Raw genomic sequence first — 23,547 nt, forward strand, 5'->3', positions numbered from 1 at the left:
ATCTAAAACTATAAAATATATCAAGTAAAGCTAAACCTGAGTCTCTCATATATATAAATATTGTAAATATATAATATATATAAATATGTATTATTTTGTCTCTGTCTTTAAGGTATGTCTATATTTACATATATAAACATATTTTAAAGACAGGCAAAATAAAGCAAATCAGTAGTAATCTTTCTTGCTTTTTCCCTTATGTTTTGATGCATAACTATTTACTGGTAAAACATGAGTAATATACAATCTATTTAATATTCAGACTCATATATATAAAATTCTAGCTTTGGAATATGCATGTCCAGAAAGTATTTGTTCTAACATTTAACATTCAGTTCATAAAATCACAGGCTGTTTTTTGTGCAGGGAGGAAAAGAAGAAAAAGACACACCACAATGTTTTAAAGGGTTATTTATGACACAAACCTGAAATATATTCAGATGTGCTAAGTTATAAAATAGGTATCAAAACATTCAATTACACAAACATTCAGTTATTAACAAATTCATTCATTTCATTTGGAAGAACAAAATCAGACAATATACAAAGCAGAAACTTAAATGTAGGACAACACAAATTTACTAACATAAAAATATACAAACTCCAATTCAGAATGTTTTCTTGGGATGAAGGTATACGAGCACCATTATTTACATAAGAATCTATAATTTAAACTTCAACTGTCAAAAGATTAGTATCTTACTCCAAAGATAGTAAACTGGGATTTTATACTGGATCTAAGTTTGGTTGTAATAATAATAGTTACCACGCAGTGGCAGATATTGCATGAACAAGGAATACAGTGAGTCTTAGACAAATGAGAACCAACCACCCCAAATTAGGTATGAAATTGCAAACACATTACACTCTCCATATTCACCACAGTATTCAATAGTTGAACTGTTCTATGTAACTCAATGTACAAAGCCAAAGTGCAAAGTTAAAAAGGATGATACTCAATTCCTCATTCTTTTGAATCCTGAAGCAACATTGACTCGAATATTAGGCAAGATTTTCAGTCTCTTCCTTCCAAAATATATTTCCATGTATAATAAAAGACCAGAACGAGTCTTTTGTCAATATATAGACCACTGCATATTTGCAAGTACATATAGAGACAATCAGGAAAAGGGAAGAGGAGAAAATCAGAATCCCTGATTTATAGATGGGTCCTTAGTTCTAAAATAGATTTTTCTTTTAAAAAGTTGTACCGTCAGTCATTACAAATCCACTTTATTATCTGAAGAGGTGAACTCGTACCATTGCCATATACATTTAACACTTAAGGTGTTTTGAGCTTTTAAGGAAAACAGCCTTCTCCAACCTTGTTGCCTCCAAATATACTCTAGAAGGCAGCAACGACTTGCAGAAGAACTTACTTGTCCCAGTGCCCGCATATTACGGTAATAAATGTTTTAACTAAACTGTACATGTTTCCAGAGACAAAATTAAATTTCAGAGTTTAATTAGGACAGCCTTTTCAAGCAGCCTTTTGACAAGCCTATTTGCTTGAAAAAAAGATAACAGCAATAGCACTTAGACTTATATACCGCTTCATAGTGCTTTACAGCCCTAAGCGGTTTATGGAGTCAGCATATCGCCCCCAACAATCTGGGTCCTCACTTTACCAACCTCGGAAGGATGGAAGGCTGAGTCAACCTTGAGCCTGTCAGGATCGAACTGCTGGCAGTTGGCAAATTTAACCTGCAATACTGCATTCTAACCACTGCGCCATCATGGGTTTTATACCTGCCTTACTTGGGAATGTAAGTTGGCAAATATTTTAGAATACAATGTAGCTAGTCAAGTCATTTGGTGTTAGGTTAGAACTGTTTAACAAAATTGGAAAAATTTGGAGGGGGGGGGAATCTGTTGCTTTCTGTTCAGGTGAATTAATGTCCCACCCGATTATTTCTAAGGTTTCCTGGGAAAAACTGGGATGGCATTCTACACTGTGAAATTCCGTAAAGAAATGCTACGTACCACATTTTTAATTGTGAGCAATAGTTAAGCTACTATACATTGTATCAAAAAAGGCTACAATTAGGACTTGACAGGTATTATTAATACAATGAGGTGCATTAATTTGCAAGCCATGATTAGAAAGCCATTCTCAACTGGGTTGGCTCAAATTTCAATAACAAGCTGACTTTGGGTTAAAAATATTTTTCCAACTAGTTTTCGTTCATGCATGAGTGCGAGAAAAGTCGGATAAATCAAAACTCTTCATGCTAAATAATGCAATCTTGGGTTCTAGTCTTTTTCTCTCCCTTCACTCCAGATGTTTCTGACCCCCTTTGCAACTTTCCATTCCAAACCATATGTATTTCCATCTTAAGATTTGTGGCATTCTAGGTAGTAAACGCCCTCTATTTTACTAAGAGGCTCAGTTTCTACAGCCCAGAATGATTGACTGTACCATTTAAGATTCAACAGACTTGTGTCTATAATTTTAAATGCTTTTGTTAAACAACATTTACTGTCTTAAAACAGCTAATTGGAGAGAATTTGTTCTCTAAGTTTCTCCCCCGTGTGCTTGTTTACTGTACATTGTCATATGATGGTAGAAGTGTACCTGTGCTCAAAAATGTGATTTTATCCTATACTTGGTACCTTCCATACTGATGCACCTTTATCTTCCCTCTTATTTTGCAAGATCTCTCTCTCTCTCTCTCTCTCACTAAAACTGGCCAAAGTTACACTAAAAAAAGTAGAATGGACATTAATCACAATATCCAAGAAGTAATTTTGTTCACTGGCAAATATCACACGTATACACAGACACTTTGATTTATATCACAATATTGCTTAGGAAAAAAAAACAACAACCTGACAGCCACTGACTCCTCTTATAGTCTCAAGAAAGTTCATATTTTAGCATCTGAATGCTTAAATCAATGTATTGTCCAAGTGTATAAAAACGGCATCTACCCAGCACACTGCTAAACATTGGCCTTTATAACATTGGCGGTTTGAATGTGCATTTAAAAACCAGGTTTGTGAGGAACATCACAGTGACGAAAAGCTTGGAAGAACCTTTTTTTAAAAAGAAGTTAGTTTTTTTTAAACAGAAGTTAGATATGCTGAGTTTCATTGGCTTAATTTAGGTAACGACAGCTATACTTCCCGAGACATTTACATGTCAGTAGCATACAGGAAAGATAATATATGAACACTTTGTTATAAATAAAAGAGTTATTACTTTCAGGCTACAGAAAGCAGTAACAGAAACATATAGCTCTGGAAGCTACATGTCAGAATTACTGCCATTAAATCAATGGTTTCACTCAACCTCTGAGGGACACGTTAAAATGAAGACTGTTTTGCCATGTAGCTCCTTGTTCAACAAGTGCAATATTTCATTTAAAAAGAAAGCAAAACTGAACAATCAACATAGAGAACCTTCCCAGAAATGATAGTGCAGATACGTTAATTTTTTTCCTTATAGCACAAGTAAATAAAGGCAAAAGGATAAATTGCTGCTTAAGTTCAGAATTTGCCACTAAGTAACGTAACTTTAAAAACAAGAAAGAGAAAAAGGGAGACTGGTACCAGCCCAGTCTTAGGCACATCCTTCTTCTTCCCCTCCCCAAGTTTTTATGGTTCGAAATGTCATTTTTTTTTCTCAAGCACTAATTAAGGAATGGAAGTGTTGCTCTTTTAAGTTTGAAGGAGAGGGGGAAAAAGAGAGTAAAGAAATGGTAAAGTAGCAGTGGCAGGCAATAAGAAGAAATTGTTTCCAGAAAACAAAAAGTTAAATGAAGAATAATTAGCAACTTTAGTGGCAACTGGATGCAAAATCATTTGTGCTTTAGTTTCTCAAACAAAAATTTCCCACTTCTGCCACTTCTCACACTGTATTGTATTTTCCACTTTGATACTTCCATGAAAATCCCACCATCGGACTCCCTGCCAGGAATATTCTTAACACAGTTTGATCCTGTCACCTAGGCGAAGCCGGGTATCAATCTCCAAATCCACCTAAAAACTGGTGCTTTTGTTGTAATGTAGCTCTCGACTAGGACTGTTGTGTGAGACGACGGAAGTGAGGTAACACTTGGTTATCGGGAAGGTAAAGAGCCAATTCCAAAGCCACAAGAACAGTAAATTCAAATCCGATGAGATCTCGTCTGTTGAATCGGAATCGTTCTTCCAACTTCTGTAAAGGCAGAAAAAAAATAAATTACAGCACCATGTTTTGCATCCTTGCTTACAACAGGCTGCATATTTGTTCGGCATACAAAACCAGAGCTACCGTAATTTTCGGAGTATAGGACGCACCAAGATTTTGAAGTGGTAAATTACAAAAACGTTTTTGCACTCTGCACGCCTCGTGCTTTGTGAAAAACGGGGCATGCAGAGAGTTTGAGAGGCCCGCAAAGTGCTCCAGGGAGCTGAAGGGGGGCAAAAATGGGCAAAAAATGGCTAGTTTTTCACAAAAATGGGCCCGTTTTTTGCAAAAAGCAGGGCATGCATTGGCTTTGGGCAGCTCATAGAGTGCTCCTGGAGGCTGGGGGGGGGGGGAACAGGCCACAAATGGCCCATTTTTCACTCATATTTGCCCTTTCCAGCCCCCAGCACCACTCTACAAGCCTCCCAAAGCCAATGCATGTCCATTTTTGCAAAGGGGCGGGGTTTCGGGAGGCCAAAAATGCTGTATTCAGTGTATAAGATGCACCCAGATTTTCACCCTCTTTTTTGCGGGGAAAAAGTGCATCTTATACTCCGAAAAATACAGTATTTTAGTGATAACATACAGGTAATCCTTGACTTACAACTAATTGTTTAGTGATCGTCTGAAGTTACAATGGCACTGAAAAAAGTGATTTATGACCGTGTTTCACACTTGCGATGGTTAGGGCATCCCTGTGGTCATGTGATCAAAATTCAGGGGCTTGGCAACTTTGATACACTACAGTATTCTCTAGGAGAAAGTATTTTCTGTATGGAGAAGCACTGAAGTATGTAAAAGCACACCACTTTCTTCAGGGAGAGTAATTTTCAAGGACAAGAGATGACTAGCTGTAAGTTATATCACTGGAAGGATGGACGTCACTAGCAGGGGTGGGATTGGCCCTTGTAAATGCTTTAAGAATAGGGAAGGGTGAAGGAAGACTTCTGGAGATAAACTGTTCCATTTTGATCTTTAAAAATCCACTCATCCAGCAGAGCCAAACTAACATACACTACCATGAAAATTTAGTGGAAAAGCAGAAACATTTTGGTGATCTGATTTCTCGTCATTACTGATAAATATTTCTCTCTCTCTCCCTCCCTCCCTCCCTGTAGTTAGAAATTGGAATGGTTTGTCTCCTTCTTACCCTGGAGTAGGGATTAACATTTTGCCATTGAATTTCAATGGCCTCATTTCCATGTTGCCTGTGGGCTGCCATTTCTGACTTGCGCAGTATTCTGAAAAGTCACAGCCTGAAGGCCAGACAGATTTAGCTGCCCAGTGAGAGGAACATCAAATGGTTACATAATACGACAGGAGACAGTGAGATGGTCTTCTGCAGAACTTACACTTTTGCAATTGCCATACGTTGGCTTTGCTGACGTTTGTTACAAGGGAAGTTATAGAACTAATTACATTGCTTCAGGAGGATGACAGACCCTGGTGCTGTTTTCTGGGAAAGAACCAGTGGTGGGATTCAAATAATTTAACAACCGGTTCTCTGCCCTAATGATCGGCTGGGTGGGCGTGGCCAGGGGTATGACAGACAGCACTTGGCCTCCTGCACCCCCCTGGAAGCAAAAATGGGCCACGGTGGGGGAGGGATGCTCTGTGCCCCTCCCTGTCTTCCATTTTGGGCCTAGTAGGCCTCCCAGGAACCAAAATAGGGCACGTGGAGGACTCCTAGAAGGGGCAGGGCAGGGAGTGTCCAGCCAGCAATTTAACAACCGGTTTAGCTGAAGTGGTGCAAACTGGTTGAATCCCACTACTGGAAAGAACCAAATTGCCTGGTACTTGGCCCATCAACAATGATTTATTATAAGGTAAATGGAGTGTAGTAATACATCGAAGGGCAACAAAGAGATAGCTTCAATCCCTGCTCATTTATTTGAGAATAAGTCTCACTGAAAAGAGCAGGGCTTATTATCAGAAGGCATGAATAGAACTAGGATGCATGAAAAAAAAAACACTCTAGTTCCAGACGAAGAATAGAAAAAGAAATTGCTTGATGCCATTATCAGCAAGGTAACAGAAGAAGAAAATTAAAAATTGGTGCATATGAACAAATGGCTCTGCTGCAGAGAAATTCAAATTATTTTGACAATAACCAAGGAGACCCAGTCTCAGTACAATTTAAATCTGGTATCATTTCCCATTCCAAACTAACACAATCATTTGACTGCTGATCCATTAAGTAGACAATTTGGGGGTGGTAGTTGCAGAGACAACATTATTACTATTATTTTCATCACAATCCTGACATCCAAATGGTAGCTTCAAAGCACTGCCAACAATTCCACCCTGTCGCTTTCCGATTTTTCTCCTGCATTTACAGTGACAACCACGTGCAGGCTATTCGTATTGCAATTACTTAAAACTAACTTTGGATTTCCAGTCTCTTATCAACATGTATATATTTCCATTCAATGTTTTTTTTGCAAGTCTGCAAAGATTTATGTATCAAGTGTATTAAAAAAATTATCATAAATGTAAATGTGATTTGTGTATCAAAAAAAAAAAATCATTTGAGAACTTTAGCGTTTTCAAAGAGCTGGAGACCCCGGGAAATATTCCAGTCGTACTTACATCAATTAGGTGTTTGACTTCGTGTTTCCTGAGATCACTGCTAATCTTGGCTGCGAGCAGCACACAAGCACCGGCACACAGTTTTCGGTTCTGTTTGTTGAGCTTGCCTTGCAGGACGAGCTTCTCAAAGTAGACGTAAGCCATGGACACAGTAATTGGCTCCAGGTTGCACTCCATACTCAGGGTCCGCATTTCTCTCTTTAAACTGCAAGGGAGAAGGAAGCGGACAAGAATCAAAGGTCATTTTCTTTCTAGACGGACGAGAGAAACTTCAGAATTAGGTGAAATACGTATGCCAGGCCTGGAAGCCGTTTTTTACATTTGGGCCTTCAGGGCTGTCACATTTGCTACGGTGGGAAAATGGGAAGGGGGATTATATGGAGTAGAGGGAGATATACAGTCAAAATAACATTCTTTTCTCAGAGAGTCAAGGATGTCTTGCCCTGCAGCTGCAATGATGTGACTGGGAGGCATCTCCAGTTTTGGACGGTGCCTGATTGGGCCATGTGATGGACATGTGGGAGCTGGGTGGGGACTTGAACTTTCGTTTGGGTGGGGAAAACCTGGAAGCTTTCAGATTCGGGTTTTCCCAGATGTGCCAATATGACATATCTAATAAAATGGAACATTACGGAAACTCAAGCTTTGGAGACTTCTTTCATTGGGGGTGTTACTTGGAACCCTGACAATGTATGTTTTAAAGCACGGGGTCTCCAACCTTGGCAACTTTAAGACTTGTGGATGAACAACATTTTAGTTAAGCTGAAACTGCTAGACACCCTCTATGAGGTTTCTTCAATCAATCAGAATAGAGCTGGAAGGGACCACCGAGGTCTTCTAGTCCAGCCCCTGCTCAATGAGGAGACTCTAGGCTATTTCAGTCAAGTGACTGTCCAGTCTCTTCTTTAAAACCTCCAGTGATGGAGAATCCACAACTTCTGAAGGCAAGCTATTCCACTGGTTAATTAAGTTTTTTTCTTAATTTCAGATTGCTTCTCTCCTTGATTAGTTTCCATCCATTGTCCTTCCCTCTGGGGCTTTGGAAAATACGTGGAGACCCTCTTCTTTGTAGCAGCCTCTCTAATACTGAAATATTGCTATCATGTCCCCCCCTAGTACTTCTTTTCTCTAGATTAGCCAAATCCAAATCCTGCAACTGTTTTTCATATGGTCTCCAGATCTTTAGTCGTCTTAGTTGCTCTTCTTTGTACTTTTTCCCAAACTCTCAACATCTTTTTTGCAATGTGGTGACCAAAACTGGATGCAGTATTCCACGCGTGGTCCTTTTAAGGCTTTATAAAGCGGTATTATTACTTCACACGTTTTTGATTCTACGCCTCTGTTTATGCAAGCAAGGTGTCAGCGTTCCAAGTATCATGTAGAATTAAATCAGAATCCAAGGCAAAACGATCCTTAAAGTTCCAATTTAATAAATCAGACATCTTGGTACATCTATGGAATCTCAATTCTGGAAGTTACCTAGGATTCCCACCCAGTTGAAAGTTCATGATCTTGTCCCCACGCCCCCAAATCCATAACATGGCCCAATCTTCTTCTTCCACGCTGGCATCTCCACCCAGCTGGTTCCGGTCAGGTGCGGAGACAAAAGATGACCTTGGGCTTCTAGAAAAGAATGACATTCCACAATTCTACTCCTTTCTATTCCCCCCTCCCAACTACTACACTAATGAAACAGCATAATGAAATAAGAGAGAGTGTGGCAGGCCCAAGATCCTAAAAGGGATATAAGTGCAGGCCTGACACAAGGATTGTATTAGCTTTATTGGCTGCTGCCGCACATTGCTAGCTCAATACTCCGGTTTCAGTTGAAATTTTTCAAATTCAAATATGTTTCACAGTTCTAGTCAAAAACTGTACAGAACTGAAGTTTTGCTAGGGACAAAAGCACTCAAAATATGCTAGAAGGTTTGATGGCACATACTTGATTTGTATGTAAAATAGAACATGCAAAAACATGGGTACGAAACAAGCCAAGAACAAAACTTTGCCCAGTATCGTCTTCTAATCAAAACTAAACCAAATAATTAAGTTTCACACTTCACTGTAGGAATTAAATCTGTGCTTAGGCCAGTGTTTCTCAATCTCCAGAACTTTAAGCTGGCTGGGGAATTCTGGGAATTGAAGTCCACACATTTTATAATAGTTGAGGTAGAGAAACAGTGATTTAAACTACATCACAGCATATTTCACAACTAGAAATTCATTACAGAATCAACACCCCCCCCCAAATTCTTAACATAATTAGAATGAAAAAGAAGGAAATAATAATACATCACCTCCTGACTACACTGCTACCACTTTACAGTGCTTTTACAGCATATTGCCCCCAACAATTGGGGTCCTCATTTTACCCACCTCGGAAGGATGGAAGGCTGAGTCAACCTTGAGCCTGGTGGGATTCGAACTACCAAATTGCAGGCAGTCGGCAGGCAGCAGAAGTAGCCTGCAGTACTCAATACTCAAGTCTGCAAGGTTATATGTACTTCCTCATATTTATTAATACTTGTGCAAGATTGGGCAGTAAATGTTTACAGATAAAACTGTTCTGATAGAAATCTGGATAGAAAAAAGCTTGTTCCAAAGGAAGGACTGAGAAAAAAAAATGATTTTCACATTCCCCCAAATAATTTCTTTACCTTCTGATTTTGCTTAGCGTGAGCTTGATGTAAGGAAATTTTTCTTTAAATGTTTCATTCATATCCTTTTTAAGATCTGAAGGTTTTACATATTCGATCACGGTGGTCTGAAATAAATAAAAAAATGATTTATTTATAAATTTGTACTGTGAAAGAGAACGTGGGACACCCAAAAATAACAGAACAGAATATAGAATAGAATAAAATAGAATAGAATATAATAGGAGAAAATACAGGTGACACTCGAAAAATTAGAATATTGTGCAAAAGTTCGTTTATTTCAGTAATGCAACTTAAAAGGTGAAACTAATATATGAGATAGACTCATTACATGCAAAGCAAGATAGTTCAAGCCGTGATTTGTCATAATTGTGACGATTATGGCTTACAGCTCATGAAAACCCCAAATCCACAATCTCAGAAAATTAGAATATTACATGCAACCAATAAAACAAGGATTGTACATAGAACAATATCGGACCTCTGAAAAGTAAAAGCATGCATATGTACTCGGTACTTGGTTTGGGCCCCTTTTGCAGCAATTACTGCCTCAATGCGGCATGGCATGGAAGCTATCAGCCTGTGGCACTGCTGAGGTGTTACGGAAGACCAGGATGGTTCAATAGCGGCATTCAGCTCTTCTGCATTGTTCGGTCTCATGTCTTTCATCTTTCTCTTGGCAATGCCCTATAGATTCTCTATGGGGTTCAGGTCAGGTGAGTTTGCTGGCCAATCAAGCACAGTAATCCCGCGGTCATTGAACCAGGTTTTGGTGCTTTTGGCATTGTGGGCAGGTGCCAAGTCCTGCTGGAAAATGAAGTCAGCATCCCCATAAAGCTCGTCTGTGGAAGGAAGCATGAAATGCTCTAAAATCTTCTGGTAGACGGCTGCGTTGACCCTGGATCTAATGAAGCACAGTGGACCAACAGCAGCAGATGACATGGCTCCCCAAATCAACACAGATTGTGGAAACTTCACACTGGACTTCAAGCATCTTGCAGTGTGTGCCTCTCCATTTCTTCCTCCATACTCTGGGTCTTTGGTTTCCAAATGAGATGCAAAAGTTGCTCTCATCAGAAAAGAGGACTTTGGACCACTGAGCAACAGACCAGGTCTGTTTTTCTTTAGCCCAGGTAAGACGCTTCTGACATTTGTTGTTCAGGAGTGGCTTGACAAGAGGAATACGGCATTTGAAGCCCATGTCCAGGATCCGTCTGTGTGTGGTGGCTCTTGATGCACTGACTCCAGTCTCAGTCCACTCCTTGTGAAAGTCCCCAACACTTTTGAATGGCCTTTTCCTGACAATCCTCTCCAGGCTGCGGTCATCCCTGCTGCTTGTGCACCTTTTTCTTCCACACTTTTCCCTTCCACATAACTTTCTATTAATGTGCTTTGATACAGCACTTTGGGAACATCCAACTTCTTTTGCAATTACCTTTTGAGGCTTTCCCTCCTTATAGAGGGTGTCAATGATGGTTTTCTGCACAACTGTCAGGTCAGCAATCTTTCCCATGATTGTGATTCCTACTGAACCAGACTGAGAGAGCATTTAAAGGCTCAGGAACCCTTTGCAGGTGTTATGACTTAATTAGCTGATCATAGTGAGACACTCTGAGCCTAGAATATTGCACCTTTTCACAATATTCTAATTTTCTGAGATTGTGGACTTGGGGTTTTCATGAGCTATAAGCCATAATCATCACAATTATGACAAATCATGGCTTGAACTATCTTGCTTTGCATGTAATGAGTCTATCTCATATATTAGTTTCACCTTTTAAGTTGCATTACTCAAATAAATGAACTTTTGCACGACATTCTAATTTTTCGAGTTGCACCTGTAGAATAAGAGAAAATAGAGCCCTTTAGTAGAATGTTAGCTGCAGCTAAAACTGAGCAGTTTCTCCCTAGCCAGGTGTTTTTCAATCTTGGCAGCTTTAAGATGCATGGACTTCAACTCTGGGGAAACACTGTCCTTGCTTATTTTCCATTAGTGTTTGGTTATTTTGCTGATTTCTTTTTCTGTGCTTAATTTTGTAGGCTGCTCGGAATTGTGAGACAGGCAGCTATATAAATCTGGTAAATCAGTCAATGTTTAAGAATAAATCTAGGCAAAAATATAGAACAGTGGGGTCATTGTGGGTCTCCGAGCTTGGTTGTTTTCTTGCAGATGTTTCATTACCGAACTACGTGCACTGATGATGTTATCTAGTTGGGTAATTAAATGTTAGTAAGAAAACCACCGAGTTCAGGGAGCACCAAGGAACCCACTGTTCAATCCTTAGCTACAAATATTCTATCAAAAATGTAGAAGGCCCATATATTCTGCACTATGCAGTAAAATTCAATGCTTTGTTTCAGCTGCACCCCATTAAATTGAACTTTGCACCCAAATAACCCTTAGCTGGTGTTTAGTTGTACTAAGTTTGTGCTGTTAAACCACATTGCTCGTCTGAGTCCCGGCATCAGAGTCAAGCCCTCCCCTAACTAGGTCAATAGGGTTATGAGACTAATCGCTTTTAAGACAGAAGGTTTCCAAAGCCTTTTAATAATCATTTAATCCTGCAACACTTGGCACTTCAAACAGAATGGTGCGTTGAGACTCTTTAGAAAGAGTTCAGAGAAGAGCAATGAAGATAATTAGGGGACTGGAGGCTAAAACATATGAAGAACGTTTGCAGGAACTGGGTATGTCTAGTTTAATGAAAAGAAGGACTAGGGGAGACATGATAGCAGTCTTCCAATATCTCAGGGGCTACCACAAAGAAGAGAGAGTCAAACTATTCACCAAGGCACCTGAGAGTAGAACAAGAAAAAGCAATGGATGGAAACTAATCAAGGAGAGAAGCAACCTAGAACTAAGGAGAAATTTCCTGACAGTTAGAACAATTAATCAGTGGAACAACTTGCTTCCAGAAGTTGTGAATGCTACAACACTGGTGGTTTTAAAGATGTTGGATAACCATTTGTCTGAAGTGGTGTAGGGTTTCCTGCCTAAGCAGGGGGTTGGACTAGAAGACCTCCAAGGTCCCTCCCAACTCTTGTTATTTTATGTTCCACGTCTACGCCAGTCTAGGTTGAGAAGCAAATACACTGGGTTTAAACACAAGATGGGTAATAACAGGAGGTGCAGAGAAATTGCTCCAGCCTTTAGGAGTTTGCTTAGTAACTGAAACTCAGAAGTTGAATCTGAGCTCATTAGGATCTGGGTCTGCCTGCTAATGGAAGCCAAACCTGCTGGAGAGATCATTAGAAAAGCATTACTGCTCATCACCTGGTGTTTGACGGGCGGCTGCTGAAACTATTCCTGTGTGCCTCAAAGAGAAAAAAAAAATGTAGGTTTGTGATAATATCTGCATTGCCCTAGAGGTCTATATAAACTCCATTTATGTCTGTCCTTAGGCCACGGTGCCTGGCATTGCGCTACAATCGGATTAAGTTTGAATACAATTTGAATACTTGATTTACTGTTCGGTTATAAGAGTCCCTATAACCTTTCAGCTGCATATTGATTTTGCAGAGAGATTGTGCGGGCTTTTAGTCGCACGTGCAGTAAGGAAAAAACTAAGCATTTTTAGGAACCCTGAGATAATTCCAGGTTTGTTTGTTTTTTCTCTGACCGTGCTGAGAGCCTCCAGTTCTGGCAGTTTTTTTTGGGAATTATCTAAGCAACATGATTGGCATGATCAGAAGGAGAAACAGTCTAAATCAGTGTTTCTCAACCTTGGCGGCTTTAAGTCCTGTGGACTTCAACTCCCAGAATCCCCCAGCCAGCATAGCTGGCTGGGGGATTCTGGGAGTTGAGGTCCACAGGACTTAAAGCCGCCAAGGTTGAGAAACACTGATCTAAATTATGTGGAATAGTTTTTAAGTGGTCCAGAATAGGTTTTGGACTTATATAACGGGAAGTAAGATTAAGCAATCTGTAACTCCATGACTATGGAGATTCTCAGTCGCAGGTTGTCCCAAAGGTGCACTTTTCAAGAGGCAACTGGACTTTCTTGGTTTTTTTTAAAAAAGATGTTCGGCTTCTCATCCAAGAAACGTATTCCGCTCTGACTGGATGGTGGGGAATGGAAGGATTTAGAGTCCTTGCAGACAGCTGTCCATTTGCATTCTTTTAGAGAGTTTTAGAGACTTACTGGAGAAGAGCCTAATGCTGTGAAAGACTGATGGCACAGGATTAAAATAAAGAGGAGGGAAGCCTTAGCTACACAGAGGAAGAAAGCTGAAGTGTAGGTTACGGATTGCAAGAAACTCCCCCCACTACAAAACTTTCTTTTGGAGGCATTAAACCAACATTATAAAATTTGCTGTCAGGAACCTGGTGAAAAATAGACTTGACTGGTTTCTTAGCGGACAAATTTTGAGAGGTTCCTTTTGTTAACTTTAATATTGTCTCTGTTAGGAAGCAGAGAAATCATCGTGCCAAGAAAAGTGTGTCTAGTCAAGGCTGTGGTTTTCCCAGTTGCAATGGATGGCTGTGAAAGTTGGACCATAAGAAAGGCTGAGCGCCAAAGAATGGAAGCCTTTGAACTCTGGTGCTGAAGAAGACTCCTGCATTGAGTCCCTTGGACTGCAAGGCGATCAAACTGGTCAGTCCTGGAGGAGATCAACCCTGACTGCTCTTTAGAAGGCCAGATCCTGAAGAGGAAACTCAAATACTTTGGCCACCTAATGAGAAGGAAGGACTCACTGGAGAAGAGCCTCATGCTGGGAAAGATGGAGGGCAAAAGAAGAAGGGGACGGCAGAGAACGAGGTCGCTGGAGGGAGTCACCGAAGCAGTCAGCTTGAGTTTAAAGAGACTTCAGAGGATGGTAGAGGACAGGAAGGCCTGGAGGAACATTGTCCATGTGGGTCGCGATGTGTCAGACACGGCTTCACCACTAGCAACAACAAGAGAGTTGTTGAGGCCACCTGGAGGTTTATCTGTGTCCTTTGGGTCATCTGAGTAGTGCAAATGGATATATAGCCTTCCTAGAACTATTGAAGGGACAGTGTTGTAGACACAGTTCTTTCAACAGTTCTAATTCCATTCTTTCCATTCCCCAGCATCTGGTTAGAGCTGAAGAAGCTTCTTGGATGAGAAGTGAAACTTTGTCTTTGAAGAAAAACCAGAAAGTCCATCTGCCTTCTTGAAAATACACCTTTGACCTGGATGACTGAGAAGCTCCACAGATGTACAGTTGTTCGGTGGCTTGTGGGGAAAATTGATCCAGTAGTCAGATTAGTTTTCCCTACAATTCGCAAGATCAGCCCATCTCCCCCCACCCCATCCCGGCGATCTAGAATCATATTAGGACTAGAAGCTGATTCAGGTAGCAGATTATAAACGAGTAGCAGCAAACGGGTTTCAAATGGGAGGAAAAAAAGGCTTGTTATCACTAAGAATTCCACACGAATGAACTTCTATAAATTATTCTCTTTGCTTTCAATGCTGTCGAAGTCTGGGGCCATGCAGTGGTAATTAATTCTGAAGGTTAAAGTCCATTACGTGCCATTTCAGAACAGAACAAATCTATCTTGGTTAACAATGGTCACCAAACTGCAGCTTGCTAAGGGAGGTTGGTGCAGGGGAAAAAAATAAGACTATTTGTGTAACCTCTTTCTCCTTTATTTCACGGAAATGTTGGAGTTGGGGGAACCTAAGTCAGGAAAATAACCCTAAAACAGTGTTTCTCAACCTTGGCAACTTGAAGATGTCTGGACTTCAACTCCCAGAATTCCCCTGGCTGGGGAATTCTGGGAGTTGAAGTCCAGACATGTTCAAGTTGCCAAGGTTGAGAAACAATGCCCTAAAAGAAGAATATGGGGTTATATTGATCACAATTCTATCTAGTTTCAAAATCAATATGATCTTGGATCCCAGGATGGTGAAACTGGAACACCAACCCCTGAGTTGGTTAGGAAGACGTGAAAAGAACCGAAAACCACAGGCAGTTCTCAACTTATGACCACAATTCCTGTTGTTAAGCAAGGCATTTGTTAAGTGAATCACGCCTGGTTTTAGGACCTTTTTTTGCCATGGTTGTTAAGCAAATCACTGAAGTTGTTAACTGAATCTGAGTTCTCCATTGCCTTTGCTTGTTGGAAGCGGATTGCCATGCCCCTGTCGGAGCCTGAATCTGTGGAAGAGGAGGAGAACTGGAGCTGGGGCCTATGAAGATCAAGGGGGCAGCATCGTTGACTTCGGAGGAATTTGGGCAGAGCAGGACAAGGCAGCCCAGGGGTCCCTCAGGCTTGGGACGGCTTGCCAACAGAGAGAGAGAAAGGGGCAGGACGACAGAGAGCGAGTGGGCCATGGAAATGAGGAGTGACGGAGTTCAGACCATGAGCAAGGACCGCCCCCTTCTGATCTCCAAGCACGGAGAGTGGAGAGAAGGTTTCGAGTTTCGAGTTTCATTTTATTTATATGCTGCCCTATTCCCAGCGGGACTCAGGGCGGCACACAAACCCAAGGAGGGGAAGGGAAACACAAAAACTACACAAAAGTACAGGGCATGTAAAACAACCAACAGCCACACGATTCGAGAGGGGAAGGGAACTCATCGACCCCAGGCCTGCCGACACAGCCAGGTTTTAACGGCTTTTCGGAAGGCCTAGAGAGAGGTGAGGGTCCGGATCTCCGCGGGGAGTTCATTCCAAAGGGCCGGAGCTGCTACAGAGAAGGCCCTCCCCCGGGTAGTAGCCAGATGGCATTGGCTGGTGGACGGAACCTGGAGGAGGCCGACCCTGTGTGATCTGACTGGTCTTTGGGAGGTAACTGGCAGCAGGCGGTCTCTCAAGTACCCAGGTCCAATACCATGAAGGGCTTTATAAGTGACGACTAGCACCTTGAAGCGTATCCGGTGGGAATGGCACAGGCTAACCCGACAACTCCAGAGGAGAGCATCCCACCCCTCTTCACAAAGCACATCGGGGGACTGAGACTTAAGGAGACACTATGGGGAGGGGCATTTGTCAGGAACAAAAGCTGAATTTGTGGAGTTTTTTTGTGCTTGCTTCTTCCTTGCTTCGTGGATTCATTTCCCTGTTCCTTTGCCTCGCTGGACTTCTTCCAGCCAGAGGCTGCTCTCTCTGTGTGTGTGTGTGTGTGTGTGCACGCGTGTGCTTCTCTCACATTAAAAGGACTCTCAGCTAGCTGTGTGGCCTTTCGTGCCTTGTCCCGGGTCATCACATTGACTGGGAAAGTTGTAAATGATGATCCTGGTATCCTGGTTGCAAGCCAGGATTTTTTCAGTGCTGTTCGAATGGTCTCTAAAATGAATAGCTGTAAGTCAAGGACCACTTTTAAATGTTATTGTTAATATTAATTGGGTTTGTTTTTGGATACTCTATCTAATTTTCTTTTTTAACTTTTGTAATATGTGTTCTTTTTTTTAATGTTGTACGCCGCCCTGAGTCCTTTGGGAGAAGGGCGGCATATAAATCCAATAAACAAACAAACAATTATAGCAGTGATGGCTAACCTTTTTGTTGTCACGTGCCAAAAGCCATGATGAAATGTGCAGGTGACATCCTCGTGCCCCCTGCCCCGTGTGCCCCCTACCCCCGTGCATGCACGGGTGACCCCACACTCTCCCTCTGCTCAAGCCTCCGCATGTGCCCCGCCCTCCCCACATGCAAGTGAGACACCCACCCCCAATTGTGCATGCTTGGCAGCGACCTGAACACCAGCTGGCTAGTGGGAGGTGTGCACATGCGCAGTGGAGCTGAGCTGGGGCGACCGCTCATGTGCCCGCAGAGAGGGCTCTGTGGGCCACCTGTGGCATGTGTGCCATAGATTCGCCATCACGGACCTATACATTGTGTAGAAAATAGTATAACCATCATTGCTCTCCCACAGTAATTTATAACCAGTCCGGGGAATGAGGACTCAATAAGACACACAGGGAAATACATCACAAATGCTTGACTACTGTACTTGTCAAGAATCTGCACGGAAACATCTTACCATGTATGATGCAAAGATGAGGACACGTTTGTGTTTCCCGCACGGCCACTGCGGGTCATCCAGCAAATTGGGATTGTACTCTATCAACTCTCCCACTTCGTTTCCTAGGAGTAAAGAAGAAGTTGATGACTAAAAGCTCACCAACGTAATTTAGGAAAAGCATCCCCTGAATCTTCCTGAAGGATCTTTGCTGTCAAGTCCAGATGAAGCTAAGTGTTCTGACGTAAGCCTCCCAAGAGCATGAAGCTGACTCCTCGTCCCGATAAAACCTCTTTTATTTAGGTGAAAGGGAATTCCTCCTCCAGCAAAGTCCTGGCAAACAGTCTTTCATGGGATTTCACAACAACAGATCTTCTATCACAATTTTTTTGTTTTCATTTTCATACACTCACATGTATGCTGTACATAGCCAACACCATACAGCATTAAACAATAATTGCATCAATTCCTCTTGTCAACAAGGCCCCAGAAAATAGAAACCCAATATAACTCTTCCGCTCTCCATACACCTCTTTCTTCCACCACCCACCAACTTTCTATCTTCCCTCCATCATCCCCCTCTACCCTACTTCCCCTCCCCCTCTACCACTCCTCTCTCCCCAACAACAGATCTTCATCACACTTGGAGAGCTGCCAGGCCGATATCTTCCAAACTACAAGCTGTAGCAGCAATTACTTGGCAAGAAGTCAGGAACAGATCTTCCCACGAATGAATTGAACTAATTGTCTCCTGCAAACTCTCCCTTGTCTCCTTTCGCTCCTCTTTATTCCCTCCGGGAGGGGCCATTCACCTATGCCTTTACTCCTGAGTAGACCCTTGTTTTTTAGCTGTTCCCTTCTCCTGGGAGCTCTGAGCATGCACACATCGGGAACAGGCTCCAGCTGTTCTTCTGCCTCCCTGATGTCTGACTTCGAAGGCAGCTGATAACTGTCAGACAGCTCTGGCCCTCTCTCTGCCTTCGACACAGAGCCCTCATCAGAGCTTTCCCCAGACTCCAGGACCGGCCCATCTTCCTCCCCAACCTCCTCACTGTCTGAATCAGCCACCAGCTCCGCTGGCAGGCCACAACACTAAGGAAGGTTCAATCCTAAGACCAGTATGGTGCAACGAGGCCCGGTGTCCTCCATATGAATGCGCACAGCACACGCACACCTGCGTCCTTACCTCCTGCGACACTCCACCTCTGTGATGCTCTAGCTGCTCAGCGGAGCATCGTGCAGGTGCTGTACGCTCTGTGCACGGATGCCCCAAAGAGCTCAAATACAGGTAAGGATGGCGGGCGGGCAGGTGGGCCCTCAGGAGCATCGTACCAGAATGGTTCCCGGTGCTCCTGGCAGGCACCGGTACACCCGTACCGGTCGTAACCCACGACTGCTTAGGTCACTCGTTTTGGAGGTCAGGAGGACACAACAGTTGTGCTCTGCTTACAACCAACAAGAAGACCATTTTCGGCTACATGTCCAAAGAAATGTGTTTCCTGACTTGGACTACTGGTCATAAATGTTGTTTTGGCTCACCTCAGAGGTGGGCTGCTGCCAGTTCGGACTGGTTCAGGCGAATTGGTAGTTCCGATCAGCAGCTGGGCCCGCCTACCCGCCCTGGCGTCCTATATAATCACCGAGTGTTTGAAGCTGTGCACATGCACATACTCACATTTTTGGTTCTGGGCTGCTGTTACATTATGTGATGCTCACCTTTGGTTCACCTGCCTTCTTTCTTGGTTGGCAAGCCCATGCGCCCCCACAGCTTAGAGTGTATCATAGCAGGAGGGAATGCAACCTCTCAATTGGTCACTGATTACCACGTCACAAGGTGTGTGTGTTTTTTTAAGATTTATGCATGGAACAGTGAAACATATTGCATTTGTTTTTACCAGGTAAAATAGACAAAGAGATCTGATACTTTTCCCTTGTAGCCCTAGTAAAATGAAAAAATTCTCCTCTCCTCCCTTTTTCCTCTTCTTTTCCCTCCTTCCTTCCTTCTTTCTTTCCTTCCTTTCTTTCCTTCTTTCTTCTTTCTTTCTTTTCTTTCTTTCTCTCTCCCTCCCTCTCTCTTCCTTCCTCCTCCTCCTTTCTTTCCTTCCTTCTTCCTCCCTTTCTTTCTTTTTTTCCTTCTTTCCTCTTCTTTCTCTTTCTTCTTTCTTTCTCTCTCTCCCTCTCTCTCTCTTCCTTCCTTCCTCCCTCTTTCTTTCTTCCTTCCTTCTTTCTCTTTCTTTCCTCTCCTCTCTCTTTCTCCCTCCCTCCCTCCTGGAAAGAATGAATCAGGCTCAACACAATCGGAAGAGAACACCAGGTCATCAGTGCCACTAAGCAGTGGCAGAGCAAAGAGTTAAATCTGGAAAAGAATGCTTTAAGCTGGCTTTATTTCCAGCCAATTTACCCAGGGGAGACAAGCAGCTTAGCATTGCAAAAGCTCAAAATCTTCAAAACCCCCCAGAAAGTAACAACAGATAGTTAAAAAAAAAAAAAAAGAACACTGAGCTAAACAGACTGCTAATTTGATTAAGCAAAGGCATATTTATATATCTTTGACCTAATTTAGTCTAGTCTTAAAGTGCCAGATTAGAAACCAGGAGAACTGGGAGTTCTAGTCTTACCTTAGGCATGAAACCCAGCTGGGTGACTTTGTTCCAGCCACTTTTTCTCATCCCAACCCACCTCAGAGGGTTGTTGTCAGGGGGAAAATAGGAGGGTGAACAATGACTAGTGCCCTTCCTACTTTGTTTATTTTTATTTATGAAAATAAAAAGCCAGGGTAATATTCTCTCTCTCTCTCTCATACACACACACACATGGAGACAGAAAGAGACAAAGAGAGTGTGAGTCAGGGTAATATTGACAAACCCAGACCCTCTCACATATCGTATTTTTGGAGTATAAGATGTACCTCCCCCCCCCAAAAAAAGAGAGTAAAAATCTGGGTGCATCCTACACACTGAATACAGCATTTTTGGCCTCCTGAAACCCCACCCCTTCACAAAAATGGATGTGCAGAGAGTTTGGGAGGCCTGCAAAGTGCACCGAGGGGGCTGGGGAGGGCAAAAAACGAGTGAAAAACGGGCCGTTTTTTGCTCGTTTTTGCCTCCTGTCCCCCCCGCCAGCCTTCAAGGTGCACTTTGCAGGCCCCCCAAACTCTCTGCATGCCTCGTTTTTCACAAATAATGAGGCGTGCAGAGGGTTTGGGAGGTCTGCAGAGTGCAAAAACTTTTTTTTTAATATTTACCTCTTCAAAATCTTGGTGTGTTTTATACTCTGAAAAATATGGTATATACATACATACATATATGTATGTATATACAGATACACACACACACACACACACATAAACACACCCACTTTCTCTCTCTCCCTCTCCCTCTCTCTCTCACACACACAAACACACAAATAAACCACATTTTTTTTAAAAAAACCAGATAATTCCCAAAGGTCTTTTTTGGGGGGGGGGTGGTAAGATACAATATTTAAGACTATCCTCATTTGGCTTTAATTTTTTTAAAAAAAACCTATGAAGGCCCTGCAAATGTCTGGGAAAAGGCTGGGAAAGGATATACTGAATCCCTTCCAAATGTGCCCAAATCCTTCTCTCCAGGGACCCCTTCCTCTCTTCCTCCTCCAGAGACCACTGCAGAGAGAGCACAGATTCCTGCGGTTGTGTGTTTGTCACTCATCAAAAGCTACGCCCTGCAGATCTGACGGCCCCAGCGAGTGTTGCCTCTCTTAGTGGGGTTCTACAGGGCCTCGAGCAGCAGGTGCCAGGCTCCGGCCTTCCATCCTGCTGCTTTTTGGAGGAGGCGCGCTGAGTCGCGACGGGGCAAAGGCAAATTTTTCTGAAGGTCTCACAGCGGTGGTTGAAGGGATTCGTCAAGTCACCTCGGGAAAGGAAGGCCCCGCCGTGTATTTCCAGCAGCGGCTCAGCGACAAAGCAGCATCGGGAGAGCAAAATGGGGATTCCTCTGACGAGCACTTAAGGCTCCTGGAGATGCTCTCTTGATGGACCACCGACCCAGCAGAACCCAATGGGCTTTTAGCTGGAACTTTCAAAGTCAACCGGCCGTATGCCGCTTCTGTTCCTTGAAAAATAATGAGACCTTCCTTGTTTGGAAGCTCTGAAGCACAGTTATGGCAGTATTTCAAACGTTGAAAAATCAAACTAGAGACCGTTTGGACTAGACGCCAAGCTAGAAGTCGGGAGACAGCGAGTTCGAGTCAGGCTTTAGGCCTGAAAGCTGGCTGGGTGACTTTAGGCCAGTGATGGCTAACCTTTTGGGCACCGAGAACTGAAAGCACTCGCATGCACGCGCACACCCATAATGCAATGGATGCGCAACTCACCCCCCACGCCCTGTCCCACATGCGCGATCCCTGTGATTTCGCTGAACACTGCTCAGAAACGGTTTTTATAATCAAAACAGCAGAGTCATATGCACAAGACAGAGGAATCAATCAGCCACGGGAAGTTTCTACTACTGCAGAATAGTAACAAAGAGCTGGTGGGGGGGGGGGGGGAGGGAATGCACCAAGGGGCTAGAGAATGTCTCCCCAAAAATAACTCAACAAAAATGTGGGTGCAGTAAATTACTGACAGAATCTTGGGATGGGAGAAAATGGAAAATTAGAGACAGGCTTTATAAAGGTAATAGGGATGTAGTGGCTCAGTGGTTAAGACGCGGAGTTTGTCGATCAGAAGGTCAGCAGTTCGAATCCTTAGCGTCGCGTAACGGAGTGAGCTCCCATTACTTGTCCCAGCTGCTGCCAACCTAACAGTTCAAAAGCACATAAAAATGCAAGTGGAAAAATAGGAACCATCTTTGGTGGGAAGGTAACAGTGTTCTGTGAACCTTCAACATTTAGTCATGCGGCCACATGAACTTCGGACAGTGCTGGCTCTTTGGCTTTGAAACGGAGATAAGCACTGCCCCCTAGAGTCAGGAACGACTAGGACATATGTACAAGGGGAACCTTTACCTTATATAACAGGTTGGCATCCTAAATAGATGCAATCTATCTTCCTGTATTGTGTTGTAAGCCTTGTTTCTTTTCAACCTGTTTATCTCATCATCTAAAAGGAGAACTGGCTTGTTTTCAAATTTAAAAGGTGGCACTCATTGAGCGAACACAGCTTGGTTTCCCAAAGCCAAAGCCAGTGGGATGAAGTATTCGCTAAAACATAGCGGAAAACTATTCAGAATTGCTATTTTAACGCGATTGGTACTTTGCCCAGATTTTTATAAGAATATATTTACGTTTTTGGCTTTTTAAGGCATTGCTTCGACTTTCAGGAAATGTCTCATTGGTATTTTTTGCATAACCATGCTTATGAGATTAAAAAAATATATATTTTCTATCTTTAGCTGGTTTGAGACCTCCGGACGCTGAATCCCAGCTAGGAGTACCCAGCCAATAATAAATTTGATTAAATTGCGGGATTTTAAAATAATATTTTGTAAACTCAATATGCCTTTTTAAAAAATATATATATTTTGTTGAACTGTGGAAGTTTGCATCCAGATAGAGCCAACTTTCTGCAAGCTTGAGAGTACTTGTACTTGAGAGACCGCCTGCTGCCAATTACCTCCAATAGACCGATTAGATCCCACAGATTAGGCCTCCTCCGAATTCCATCCGCCAGCCAATGCCGACTGGCGACTACCCGGAGGAGAGCCTTCTCTGTGGCTGCTCCGACCCTCTGGAACGAACTCCCCGTGGAGATTCGAACCCTCACCACCCTCCAGGCCTTGCGCAAAGCCCTTAAAACCTGGCTGTTCCGACAGGCCTGGGGCTAAAGAGCTGTTGCCCCCCCGCCTCGAATGGTATGACTGCTGTGTGTTTTTTTAAATTATGTATTGTTATGTTCTGTCTTTTTATTTCTTGTCTGTACCCCCCTCCCCTGATTTGAATTGTGAGCCGCCCTGCGTCCCCTTGGGGAAAAGGGCGGCATATAAATGTAATAAAATCAAATCAAATCAATCAAGCCTCACAGCTTGCAAGATCTCATGCCAATTCTAAAGGTGAGATAGAAATATATTAAATAAACAACAGAAACTTATTTAGTTTCTTATTGAGTTTAGGGGCAGGAAAGCGTTTAAAATGGTTGTTGGTATCTGTTCTCCTAACCTTTCTGTCATTATTTAATTAAACACAGCATCAAATTTATATATGGACTGCTGGATACCCG

The 23,547-nt window shown here is 42.6% G+C and overlaps 1 protein-coding gene across 1 annotated transcript in view; it reads right to left on the reverse strand.

Annotated features, from left to right (window-relative positions):
- Positions 1-396: 396 nt before the first annotated feature.
- CABLES2 (Cdk5 and Abl enzyme substrate 2) overlaps positions 397-23,547 on the reverse strand; it is a 70,564-nt gene continuing 47,413 nt past the window's right edge. The window contains exons 6-9 of the mRNA XM_087720565.1: positions 17,373-17,476; positions 9,418-9,524; positions 6,761-6,965; positions 397-4,159 (exon numbers count right to left, since the gene is read on the reverse strand). Coding sequence (XP_087576691.1) covers positions 4,019-4,159; positions 6,761-6,965; positions 9,418-9,524; positions 17,373-17,476 — 557 coding nt within the window. The 3' untranslated portion in view covers positions 397-4,018. The remainder of the gene's footprint in view (positions 4,160-6,760; positions 6,966-9,417; positions 9,525-17,372; positions 17,477-23,547) is intronic.

The sequence above is a fragment of the Thamnophis sirtalis genome, unplaced genomic scaffold (assembly GCF_051295495.1).
Source record: "Thamnophis sirtalis isolate CommonGarterSnake01/CBP01778 unplaced genomic scaffold, rThaSir2_p1.2 scaffold_7, whole genome shotgun sequence".
Taxonomy (NCBI): Eukaryota; Metazoa; Chordata; class Lepidosauria; order Squamata; family Natricidae; genus Thamnophis; species Thamnophis sirtalis.